This window comes from Sciurus vulgaris (genome assembly GCF_902686455.1).
Source record: "Sciurus vulgaris genome assembly, chromosome: 10".
NCBI classification, from domain to species: Eukaryota; Metazoa; Chordata; class Mammalia; order Rodentia; family Sciuridae; genus Sciurus; species Sciurus vulgaris.
The window spans coordinates 117,828,689-117,841,865 of record NC_136470.1 but is presented as its reverse complement, the minus strand read 5'-3'; the positions used below and the strand labels follow the sequence as shown (position 1 = coordinate 117,841,865).

General features: G+C 40.3%; 1 protein-coding gene across 2 annotated transcripts in view; it reads right to left on the bottom strand.

Moving 5' to 3' along the window:
- The window catches only part of LOC306638144 (uncharacterized protein), a 148,725-nt gene extending 136,395 nt beyond the window's left edge, over positions 1-12,330 (bottom strand). The window contains exons 1-2 of one of the 2 annotated variants that reach the window (XR_013757394.1): positions 12,051-12,330; positions 9,060-11,969 (exon numbers count right to left, since the gene is read on the bottom strand). Coding sequence is in view for 1 of the 2 variants with exons in the window: in XM_079101295.1 (XP_078957421.1) it covers positions 10,234-11,969; positions 12,051-12,222 (1,908 nt within the window). In the remaining variant the exon portion in view is untranslated. Of the gene's footprint in view, positions 1-7,950; positions 11,970-12,050 lie in introns of those variants that run through there. The other variant, XM_079101295.1, reaches the window with a different exon arrangement.
- Positions 12,331-13,177: the final 847 nt, after the last annotated feature.

Genomic DNA, 13,177 nt, shown 5'->3' with positions numbered 1-13,177 from the left:
AGATCTCAAATAAATAACCTAATGATATATCACAAGGTCTTTGAAAAACAAGAACTGAGCTCAAAATCAGTAGACAAAATTAATGAAATAGAGAATAAAATAATAATACAAAGGATCAATGAAACAAAGAATTGACACTTTGAAAAGAAAATCAAGATTGACAAATACTTAACCAAACTAAACAAAATAGAGAGAAGATCCAAATTAATAAAATTAGAGACAAAAAAGGGAGATATTGCAACAGACAACACTGAAATCCAGAGGATCATTAGGAACTATTTTGAAGACTGATATTCCAATAAACTAGAAAGTTCAGAAGTGAATAAATTTCTAGAAACACATGATCTACCAAAATTGAACAAGGAGGATATAGAAATCCTAAACAGACCAATAACAAGCAATGAGATTGAAGCAACAATAAAAAGCATCCCAAAAAAGAAAAACCCAGGCCCAGACAGATTCACAGCTGAATTATACAAAATATTTAAAGAAGAGTTAACACAATTACTCCTCAAATTGTTCTATGAAATGGAAATGGAATATTCTCAAATTCATGCTGTGAAGCCAGTATCAGCCTGATTTTTAAAGCATATAAGGACACATCGAGGAATAAAAACTAGACCAACATCCTTAATGAACATAGATGCAAAAATCCTTAATAAAGTATTAGCCATCCTCATTCAAAAACACATTAACATTGCATATCATGATCGAGTGGGTTCAATCCAGGGATGCAAGCCTTGCTCAAAATATGCAAGTCAATAAACATAATTCATCACATAAATAGAATTAAAGACAAAATCATATGATCATCTCAATAGATGCAGAATAAACCTTCAGCGAAATTCAGCATCCACTAATGTTAAAAACACCAAAGAGCTAAGCAGTGTAGTGCACACCTATAATCCCAGCGGCTCAGGAGGCTGAGGTAGGAGGATCCCAAGCTCAAAGCTAGCCTCAGCAACTTAGCAAGGCTCTAAGAAACTTAGCAAAACCTTGTCTTAAAATAAAAACATAAAAAGGAGTTGGGGTTATGGCTTGGTAGTTAAACCCCCGTGGGTTCAATCCCCAGTTTAAAAAAAAAAAAAACACCAAAGAAACCAGAGATAGAGGGAAACTACCTCAGCATCATAAAGGCTATATATGACAAACCCAAGTCAACATCATACTGAATGGGGGAGAAAATTAGAGAATTTCCTAAAAAAATGGAACAAGTATGTCCTTTCTCATCACTTCTATTCAATATAGTACTTGAAATTCTAGCCAGAACAATTAGGCAAGAGAAGGAAATAAAAGTAATAAAAACAGTAAAAGAAAATATCAAATTATCAATTGCAGATGATACAATCCTATACCTAAAAGACTCAAAAAAAAAAAAAAAAAAAACTTCCTGAAGACTTCCAGAGCTGATAAACAAATTCAGCAAAGTAGCAGGATACAAAGTCAATATACAAAAATCAATAGCTTTTCTATACACCAATAATGAACCTAATGAAAAAGAAATGAGGAAAACAATTCCATTCACAACAGCCTCAAAAAAATTCCTGAGAATAAATATAACCACAGAAATCAAAAACTTCTACAACAAAAATTATAGACCATAAAGAAAGAGTTTAAAGAAGACACTAGAAGATGGAAGGACAGCCCATGTTCTTAGATAGGTTGAATTACTAATGTTAAAATGGCTGTATTTCCTCTCAACTTTGCTGTCATTCTAAAATTTCTCTCTAAAAAATCTTTTGATAATATGAAAACAAAAGTCAGTAAATGGGTAAAAAGATACTATGCTAACACTAGTCATAGGAAAGCAGGAGAGCTGGGGGTATAGTTTAGTCTTAGAGAGCTTGCCTAGCATGTACAAGGCCCTGGCTCTAATCCCAGCACTGACAAAAACAAAAAATTAAACAAAATGAAGAAAGAAAGAAGGAAGAAGTAGCTCTCTTAATTTCAGATAGAGCAGACTCCAAGCAAGGAAAATTATTCAGGAACAAAGAATGGCAGTACATAACAAGGAAGAGTTTGTCTTCATCCATTCAGGCTATTCTAGCAAAATACCATAGACTAGGTGGCTTATAAACTACAAATTTATTTCTAACAGTTCTCAAGGCTTGGAGGTCTAAGATCTGACGAGGGCCCACGTCATAGATGAACATCTAATCCTTTTACGTGGCAAGGCAGAAAGGACAAGGCAGAAGGTGCCCTCTGGCACCTCCTGTATGAGGGCACTAATCTTATTGATGAGATTTTCACCCTCATGAGCTAATCACCATTCAAGGACCCCCCACCTTCTAATCCCATCACTTGGGGACCAGAATTACAAGAAATGAATTACAGAGAGATATAAACATTCAGGCCACATAAGGGTCAAGTCTCAAAAAATAATAATCCTTAAATGTGTATGCACCTAACAAAGGCACATCAAACTATGTGAAACAATACTGATAGAAACTGAAAAGAAAAATGGATAAATCCACTACCATATCTAGAGACTTTGACAATCCTTTATCCGAAATAACAGATCCATCAGACAGAAAATCACAAAGGTATAGTTGAATTAAACAACAGCAGCAATCAGCTAGATATGATTGACATCTATAAACTCTTTCGTTCAACAACAGTAAAATGCACATTCTTCTCGAGCTCACATGGAACATTCTCCAAGGTCAGTCACATTCTGGACCACAAAACATAACAAAATTAAAAGAATAGAAATTATACAATCTGCCCTCAATGCCACAATAGAAACGTACTAAAAAATGTCAAAAGAAAGATAACTGGAAAGCCCCCAAATGTATGGATATTTAACAATACACATCTTTTAAAAGGTTCATTTTAAATTTTTAATTCACACATAATTTACATATCAATGGGGCACACCATAGCATTTCAATGCATGCGTACAACATGTGATAATCTAACCAAGGAATTGGCATATCCACCACCTCAAACATTTGTCCTTTCTTTGAGTTTAGAACATTCAAAATCCTCTTTACTAGCTATTTTGAAATGCACAATTAATTTTTCTCAAACATAGCAAGCCTACTGTGCTATTACAAGTTATTCCTTCTGTCCAACTACACCCTTGTACCCATTAACTATCTCCTCTACATCCCCTTCCTTTCTTGAACTCTGAAAATCACTATTCTAATCTCTAGTTATACGAGATCAACTTTTTAGCATCCACATATAAGTGAGAATATATAGTATTTGTCTTTCCGTGCTTGACTTATTTAACATAATGTTCCCCAGTTTCATCCACATTGCTGCAACTGACAGAGATTAGTTCTTTTGTGACTTAACAGTATTCCCTTGTGCCATGTTTTCTTTATCCATTCATCTCTCAATTGACAACTAGGTTGATTCCATATCCTAGATAGTGTGAACAGTGCTGCAATAAACATACAAGTGCAGAGATCTCTTCAACATGCTAATTTCATTTCCTTTTGGTGTGCACCCAATAGTGGGATTGCTAGATCATACAGTAGTTCAATTTCTAGTTTTTTTGAGGACACTCCATACTGTTCTTCATAATGTGCTATTTACATTCTAACCAACAGAATATAAGAATGTATGGAGGTTTTCCCTTTCTCTGCATTTTTGCCCCCATTTCTTTGTTTGTCTCATTTTGTTTTGTTTTTGTGTCTCTGGTAATACCATGTATAATCAGGAGATAATCTCATTGTAGTTTTGATTTTCATTTCCCTGATAATTAGTGTCATTGAGCATGTTTTCATTTACTCATTCATCATTTGTCTACTTCTTTTAAGGAATGTCTATTTAAGTCACTTACCTATTGTTTAATGGGATTATTTGGGTGTTTTACTACTGAGTTCCTTGTATATTCTTGTTGCCGAACTGAAAATCAGTTGGATATAGTTGCATGAATTTATGTCTGGATTCTCTATTTTCCACTGGTCTATGCATCTGTTTTTATGTCAGTACCTTGCTATTTTGGCTACTATAGCTTTATAGTATGTTTTAAAATAAGGAATCCTGATGCCTCTGAAGCCAGAATTAAGGACAGGTAGTTAGTGTAGAAATAGGGAATCGGGTCAATTAATGAAGCCATGAAGCCATCTGTCTCTGGAAGTTGGAGACTGCCCCTGGAAGAATGGAATGTCAAGGATCTCCGGAGCCCATTGATTACCAAATTTACCTGCCTTCATCAAGCACTGCAAACAAGGGGCTGCTAATTGGTGCCCCCTGGGCCCTTACCTGCCTGAATCACCTTGGCCCTCCCCTGCCCATGGCTTTCACTTAGTGCAAAACCAGGCCTAGTCACGTAGGCAGGAAGGAGAGATAAGGGGGGGAAAGAACTGGAGAACAAGAGACTTTAATCCATAAAAGATGTAGGGTGAGCACACTTCTTGAGACTTTTAGAACATCAGCCATGGCCCCCTTCATCCTGCCGGGAGAAGTCTGTATTATTACCTTTAAATAAAACCTGCTTAATATGCTTGCCTTGGCGTGTTTCTCTAGTGTTCAATCTTCAACATTAGAAGGAGCAGAACTCGTCACCGGTAAACAGTGGTATCAGATTTGGAGGTCCCACCGAGATTTACACCAAGGTAAGAAAGCTTCTCTCTCCACATACCCCACATCTGTTTGAGGTGCATCTTTCTGTCTCTTTATTTTTGGAGGGCAAAATGGGCACCTGTCAGCTACTTAAATGCAGTTAGTGCAGACGCCATTCTTAAGACTCGGGTGAGAGGTTTCCTGGCCCAGGCAAGTTTCCAACCCCCTGCTCTGTAGGCATGTTGGACTCTGCTGAAGCCTTTTCCTACTTTTCTGTCCAGGCCCGGAGCGCAATTGCCGCTAGTACACAGTGTCCCTAGTCCTGATCTGCCCAGGATGCGTGGAGGTGGAGGAAGGGTTGGAACAACTGTGGGCTTCTCGGCCCGGGCTACTCTCGGGTGGACCCCAAAGGTTCCTTCTCCGGACTCCCCCTCCCAACCGCCCTGAGGGGTATCCAGAGTGATCGGTAGATGAATGGCACTGAGGGAAAGCGCCAATTACCTTTGCCTCTGTACGGGTGGTACAGTGCACAGCACTCCTGCATATCCACTCCCTCCTGGATGCTCCCCTTCCCTTGCCGGTCAGACATTAGGAATTCAAACTGTAAGATTAAGGCCTGGGATGATTAGTATGAAAATGCTCAGGTTCCCTTTGTTCGCATAATTAGCCTTCACTAGTCTAGACATCTAGAGTCTCCCCATTACTGTTCCTATGCTTAAATGTGCTCCCGGTGTTCTCTTTAAGCTGCAAGAGGGAGGCATTTAAAAACCCCTCCCGTGTGACCCTCCAAGCAAAGGGCGTTATACGCCTAACAACCAACAGATGTCCCCTCACCCTTCGGAGATTCCTTTAGTCTACAGGGCAAAAAGATAGGCAAAAGACACACTTTTTACTTTTTTCATCGTTTTTCATAATTAGGAGTTTATAGTGGTAGGAGGAAAGCAGTAATGCCCTTAAGCCTGAATCCTCCTAGGGTCTCTAGCACAGTGCAAACTAGGACCCTAGCACTTTGCCGAAGAAGACCAGAAATAACTTTGGCAAAGCCAGGTAGTGAGAGGCAGGTTTTTCTGGACCGTAAGGAAGCTCAAAGTTAGGGAGACGCCCCTAATACTTCTAACTCGGAAGGGAGCGTCTCTCTCAACAGTATTGCCAGGTTCACCACTAACCTGCATACTGCTAAATTACAAATGATCAAGAAAAGTGCCTTTCATATGTTACCATGCTTGTGTTATGCCCAGCGGCTCGAGACCCCACAAAGACCACCAGAGACCACGATCAATGCAAGCAACAAAGAGTCATTTATTGGCAAGCTCGAGCCTGGTCCTCTGCGCACACGGTAACCCGGTGATGCTAAGAGGCCCTGAGCCTTTGTTCAGCAGGCTTTTATAATGAAAGGCAAACAGTTTTACAGTGTTCTTTTTAATTGGTTAACATTTGAACAGCTAAACATTAGTCCTCCTCTGGTTGGGTCCTGCCAATCTATTTGATTCTCATTGGGTCCCACCAGAACTGAATGATCCTAGAGGAAGAAGGGAGGAGGGAAGGGGTGAACTGTGCAGGAGATGAGTTGCAGTTAGGCCCCCCTGTCCTTGATAGATAAGGTTTCTAGGCAGCTGCACATTTCTCAGGCAAATATTTCTTAACAACCTCGATAAGCATGGGGGCCCAGCAGTCCTGTTTGCACTGTATTGGCTTTTGAGGGAACAGTCCCAACTGCCTGCATCCTGGTAATTAAGACAGCTAGCTGCACAGATATCACCCTGTTCTCAACACTTGACATCAATAATCTCTACCATGAAAGGTGAAAGACATCAGGAATCACCTGCTAAGAGAGGAAAGTCGAGGGAATCCTCCCAACTTAAGACAGACAAAAATAAATTTAAGGAGGCTTTTGGAGGATCCTAATAAATATTGAGATGTTTCAAAACTTATGCCAGGTATTTGACTTCACCTGGAAAATTATGCTATTAACCATCTAGAGAACAGGCAGTTCCCAGAAACCATCCTAACTGGGATTCGAATAATGAGTAGGATGCCTAAAAAAACTATCATGCAGCCTTCAGGAAAGTCCTGCTATTTTCATGGAGCGGTTTAGGAAAGTAATAAACACACCACTCTGAATCCTGAATTCATAAAGGGCCACCTACTTTTAAGTATAAATTTATCATTTAGTCAGCCCCAAATATTTAGAGGAAATTACAAAAATTGGCACATGGCCCTGATCAATCCTCAGATGATCTTCTCCAGCTTGCATCTTCCATTTTTTAATACACAACAAAAAGAAAGAAAAGGGAACATATAGGCAAGAAAAAGGACTTATTAAAGATCATTCAAACTGATAGAAACTTTTAATGCCTTGCAATAGCCCATGCAATTCACCCATTTTAGGAGTTAAAAAGCAAACTACCTTAGAATAATGAAGCAGTAATTTCCCCCACCCTGTAGTTCTTAATCCATACACTTTTATCTTGGATTCCAACTGCTGCTTGGTTTACTAAGTTAGATTTAAAAGATGGCTTTTCCTGTTTATGCTAGACTCTGAATAGCAATTTGTTTGCCTTTGAGGAACCAGATACTGTATCTCAACTAACCTAGACAGTGTTGCCTCAGGATTTAGATGGCCCTCACCTGTTCTGGACAAACCTTAGCTAAGGACTTAACAAAATTCAGAGATAAAATATCTGTGATTGTTCTCCAGTAAGTAAAGTCCATCTTTTATGTGCCTCCACCCAGGAGGAATATCAAAAGGCCATTGTAGAACTCCTAAACTTCTTAGCTAATAGGAATTAAAAGATCTCAAAAAATAAATCTTAATTATGTCCTCAACAGGTTCAGTACTACAGAAAATAGCCATTATAGGACAATATTCTGCCCCAGGAATATCAAGAAGGGACCTTACTTCAAGCTCCTCTCCTCAGCTTACCTATGAAGCAAGATTTAACCTGTTTGTCACAAAGGGGAAAATAAATCCCAGATAAGCAGCCATAGGTAGCTCAATAACCAATGGCATATCTCAGTGAGGAACTTAGCAAAGTAGCTTCATTCTCAAAAGTAATGGAAAATAAGGTCTCATAAGTTTCTTTGACATACAGCCTGTTCTGATGAGATGGCTAAAACGCCCTAGGCACAAGGTTTCTGTTAAAACCTGTTAGATCCTTCCAGATCTCAGTCAAGGCTCACATTGAAATGTAAATAAAGGAAGCCTAAAGGCTCAGTAGGAGACCGGTCTCAAACCCAAGGAAAAAAGAAGGTAAAAAGAGTCTTACCTGAACTCCAGCAAAAGTAAATTTTGGTGCTTTACTGAAGTAATTAACGGCCGTATCATTTTTCCAGGACTCTTGTTTTTTTTTAATTCTATATATTTTTGAGCTCATGATTTTTTGATCAGTTCTATTTTTTATTCAACTAGAGTTTTTTTTTTTTTTTTATTATAGTTCAACATTTATTTGAAAAGCAAGAACAAGCAAACCAAATCAAGTGTAGTAAGAGCCAAATTGGGTTTCCTCTGTGGATTAATTATTGAGAAAGGGGATGAATGAACCTCCTGGAATCCTGGAAATGTGCTCACCAGGATGAAATTTCATCAAACTGTACACAGATTGGCACTTCATGCATGTTAGCATATATATACCTTGATAAAACAGTAAAAAGTGATTAAGGGAAATGGTATAGCTATGCTTTAGGAGATAAAATATGATTTTTTTAAAAGGGGGAAGAGAGTAGCAAAATGTGCCTGAAACAGCTCACAGCATTCCTCTTCTCACATGAAGGCTGTAAAATCTTCCCTGCCTGAAGGTATCAAATATAAATCCTCCTCTACCAAAACGGGATGACACCTCTCTGAAGCTTGCCTCAATGACAGCCAGCATAACTTCATCATCCACAGCTCTTCTCACCTTTTTTGAGACCACAGTAGGCTTGCACAGACACCGATCCCATTGAGCAGAGTCCAGCATGGGACTGGACTGTGTGCATGACGACAGTCCTGTGAACTGGGTCAACTCTAACAAGGCAGCGAAGGTGGCAGAGGGAGTGCAATGAGAGTCAAAAGTGCCAGAACGGCAGTGCCAGAGCTTCCCAGAGAAAGCCAGCAGCTGTGCTTGGCCACGATGCAGGAGCTCACGGAGGTGTTTGTGGAGCTGCAGCTCCTGAGGAGACTGAGGTCAAGCGCTTCATGTTCAGTCTTGAGCAAGTGTGGATCAGTGTGTTCAATGCTCAGAAAAATGAGCTGAAAACCGGGTCCCTACTCATTGGTCTACCTGTCTGGTGGTCCTAATAAGTGGACAACAGTGGCTTCTTCCCTAAAGCCTTCCAAACCTCATGAAGACTCTTATCATAGACAACTCTAACCTAGAATTGGAAAAAATAAATGATCTGGGAAATGTAGTCCCTAGCCATATCCAAATTAATATAACACACTTTTGTAATTTAAAACATTAGATCAAAATTCCACCATGAGCAAACATGAAAATACTGCATATCAGATGATGTTGGGAGAAATCCTAGTTCTTGTTTCACAGCAGTTAATGTCTCAAGTGTGAAACTTGCAGAGAGGAGCATTCCATTCTGACCACCTAGGAAGGTGAACAACTGTCCCCAAATTGACCTAGTGTTACCAAGGGAACCTGTATAGGGGCCTGGTGGTCTGATCCCCCGTGGCACATTGTGATTGGGCAAAAAGTCTATAAAATGTATGGGTATTCCTGCAATAAATGAGTTTGCAGGCTGCTCACCACAAGCCTGCTTCTACCCAACTCCTGGAGTCTGGGTCTTGACTCTGTGGCCCTTACCTGTGCCTGAGCTAGCCTGGCACCCCTACAAGATGAGACCATCCTCTTTCAAGGCCTTTGTGCTAATTAATTTCTACTAAAATTCTGTATTACACATGAAAAGTTTTGATAGTAAACACTGATATTCTCAAAAGCAGGAGGTGCTGTTAGTTTAAGGATGAGGGGGACATTATTGGGTAGACAAGTTTCAGTATCCAGACCCAAAAAAAGGAAAGAAAGAAAGAAAAGAAAGTGCCCATACTATGCGTACAAATTTAGAGAGCAATGGAATTAAGTAGGTGGGGAAGAGAAAAGAACACTCTCCTGCCTGCAACACCAACAACAACAAAATGTACTTCAATCAGACACAATGGTACATGCCTGCACTCCCAGATACTGAAGAGTCTAAGGCAGGAGTCCAGGAGTTCCAGGCCTGGACAACATAGCCAGACCCTGTCTCAGAGGGGAAGTACACATGTACACACACACACACACACACACACACACACACACATGCACACACATGCATGCACAATCTTCCAAGAGTCCAAAAGACTGTAATGGAAATAACATTTACATCTCAGCCAAAGAAAGTCACCTCATACTCAAAAGTATGTGATATGAGCTAAAACGGGAAATGTATCACCTTAAATCTTCCTATTAGAAAACACTGGAAATCAATGACCCTGTAGTAAAAGTCCCCTTTAATGAGACACTGCTCTTCTTTTCTAGTTTGAATTTTAACTTTTCTTATACACAATAAGTGATGTTCAAAATCTAAAGGCTTTATCATATAGTTTACAAACACAGTTTCTCTCTTCTCAGGTCTTCAAAATGATGACTGATAATCTCCTAATTTCTCAGATCCATAGAGTGTCTCCCAGTATGAGACGTCACAATTTGATTGGGTTCAGAAAAAGCCTTGCAGAGATTCCCATACTCCTTATTTTTATATGTTGTCCCTAGTGTGAATTTTCACGTGTCTTCGAAAGTAGGCTGGACAAATAAAGGCTTTCCCACAGTCCTTACATTCATATGGTTTCTCTCCAGTGTGGCTTCTCACATGTCTTCGAAAGGATGAGGGACAGCTGAAGGCTTTTCCACACTCCAGACATTCAAAGGGTTTTTCTCCAGTGTGCATTCTTGCATGTACAGTAAGGTATGAAGAATGTCGAAATGCCTTCCCACATTCCTTACATTCATAGGGTTTTTCCCCCGTGTGGGTTCTCATGTGAATACTAAGGGCTGAGAAATAAATAAAGGCTTTTCCACATTTCTTACATTCATAAGGTTTCTCTCCAGTGTGAGTTCTTCTATGTACTGTAAGATGGGAGGAACTTATGAAGGCTTTCCCACATTCCTTACACTCATAAGGCTTCTCTCCACTGTGAGTTCTTAGGTGTTCAGTGAGGGATGAGGAACGACTAAAGGCCTTCCCACACTCCTTACATTCATATTGCACTTTACCAGCATGATCCCTCACATGTGCTTTAAAGGATGAGGGACAACTGAAGGCCTTCCCACATTCCTGACATTCATAGGGTTTCTCTCTACTTTGATTTTTCACATGCGTGTTCAGGGAAGTGGGAAGGTAGAAGGCTTTTCCACATTCCAGACATTCATAGGGTTTCTCTCCAGTGTGTTTTCTCATGTGGATGCTTAGGGAGGAGGGACAATTGTAGGCTTTCCCACATTCCTTACATTTATAGGGTTTCTCTCCAGTGTGTGTCCTCACATGTACAGTGAGTTTTGAGGATTCACTGAAGGCTTTCCCACACTCTTTACATTCATAAGGCTTCTCTCCAGTGTGAATTCTTAGATGTATTATAAGATGAGAGGAGGAGCTAAAGGCCTTCCCACATTCCTTACATTCATAGGGCTTATCTCCACTGTGAATTCTTTTGTGTTTGGAGAGTGATGAGGAACAACTAAAGGCCTTCCCACAGTCCTTACATTCATAGGGCTTTTCTCCACTGTGAATTCTTCTGTGTTCTGTGAGGTATGAAGAACTACTGAAGGTCTTTCCACATTCCTTACATTCATAGTTTGCCTTTTCACTGTGAATCTTCATGTGTGCCCTGAACAAGGAGGAGCAACTAAAGGCTTTCATACATTCCTTACATTCATACGGTTTCTCTTCAGTGGGAGTTTTCATATGCTTCTTAAAACAAGCAAGAAAATGGAAGGCTTTCCCACATTCCTTACACTGATAGGGTTTGTTTCCAGCATGAGATCTGGTGTGATTCTCAAGGGATGAATGGGACAGGAAGGCCTTGCCACACTCATGGCATTCAAAGGATCTGACTTCAGTAGTTCTCTTGAGCATAAGATTTGGAATTTGTCCACGTTGATTTTCTTCATTGTATTCACAGATGTTCTCCACCATATGACTTAAACATCTCTCATGGCTTTTGTTCCAATCATCCACACCAGGGGAGTCCTGGTCTTTGTGTAAAATAGAGGAGCAAGATCCATTTCTTTTGAATCTCACCATATTCTGTTCATTGGATATTTTTTCTCCATTGCTATCTTGAGGAGCAACTAATTCATTAGTATTAAGTAGAGACTCAAAACCTTTCTGGTGCTGCTCCGTACTGATGCCCTGGATAAGTCCTGTCTTCATTGTCTGCAGTTCCTCCTCTTGTTCCCACTGGGAGATCAGATTGGGTGTGAGTAGTGGGTACCCTATAATCCCAGTGACGTGGGAGGCTGAGGCTGGAGGATCATGAAGTCAAGGGTAACCTCAGCAATTTAGCAAGATCCTACCTAGTGAAGCCAGGTTCTGGAAGGTTTCCAGCATCACATCTCTGTAGAGGCTCCTCTGAGCAAGATCCAGCAAAGCCCACTCCTGCTGGGTGAAGTTCACAGCCACATTCTCAAAGGTCACCAAGTCCTGTATCATACTTTTCTGTAACCCAGCAGTTCTTTCCTCCTCCATGTCACCTGGATGGCGCGGGGCCGGGCGGCTAGGTTGCGGACTGAGGCAAAACTATATCTCAGACGCGGGCTGCAGCGTAAGGTGACATGGCAGCCGCGGGCACAAGGTGACAGGGCTGCGGCCTCAACTAGAGTTTTTGAACATCTGTTACATTGCAATGGAGATTCACCTATAAAGTTACAAGACCTTCGATTTTGTGTTATTTGTATGTTGTGCTGTCTGATGTCATGTTTTGTCTATATCAAAACTGAGTGCTCCTAAAATTAAAATTTAAAAAAATGGATCCAGATACTGTTAATTCACGTGATTTAAAAAGGTTCAATTCAAATTGGGTAAACTAAGAAAAGTAAAATGTCTTTGAAAATAACTCGCAAGTCTCTAGGTGGTCAAGCTAATAAAATATTGATGTTAATAAAATGTCTAACATCAATTGTTTCTAGGACTTTTCTTCAACAGAAAAGAGACAGCAAATACTGTTCAGGACACTTGTCTGAAATCTTGGTTTTTACAAAATAAGTGAATTAGAGTGAAAGAATGGACATTTTTTTAAGTTGTCTGTTTTATCTCAACTCCCTAAGGTTTCCCTCCCAGTAATGGGAACAAAGCCCTTAAAGCTGTTCCAGGAAACAGCCCCAAACAGAGAGTAAAAGAGTAAATTGAGCCTGATAGCCAGATAGTGCTCAAACAGTAGGATTACCAGAAACTATTGACCAGAATCTACAGCCTGTTGTAAAACATTGTGAAACATGTTGTCAGCAAACCCAGACCCCCTTTGAAATTTCCTGGCAGCTTTGTTCCCCCTTTTCCCCCTTTCATGTGTGACCCCTCCCGATGTGTGGTTTCTGCCTTTATAAACCTACAAGATTTTCTGCTAGGGACTCCTGGAGTTGGGTCCCAGCGCGCTGGAATAAACACCTCTTGCGGTTTGCATCAAGTGACGCCTCCTGCGGTTGAT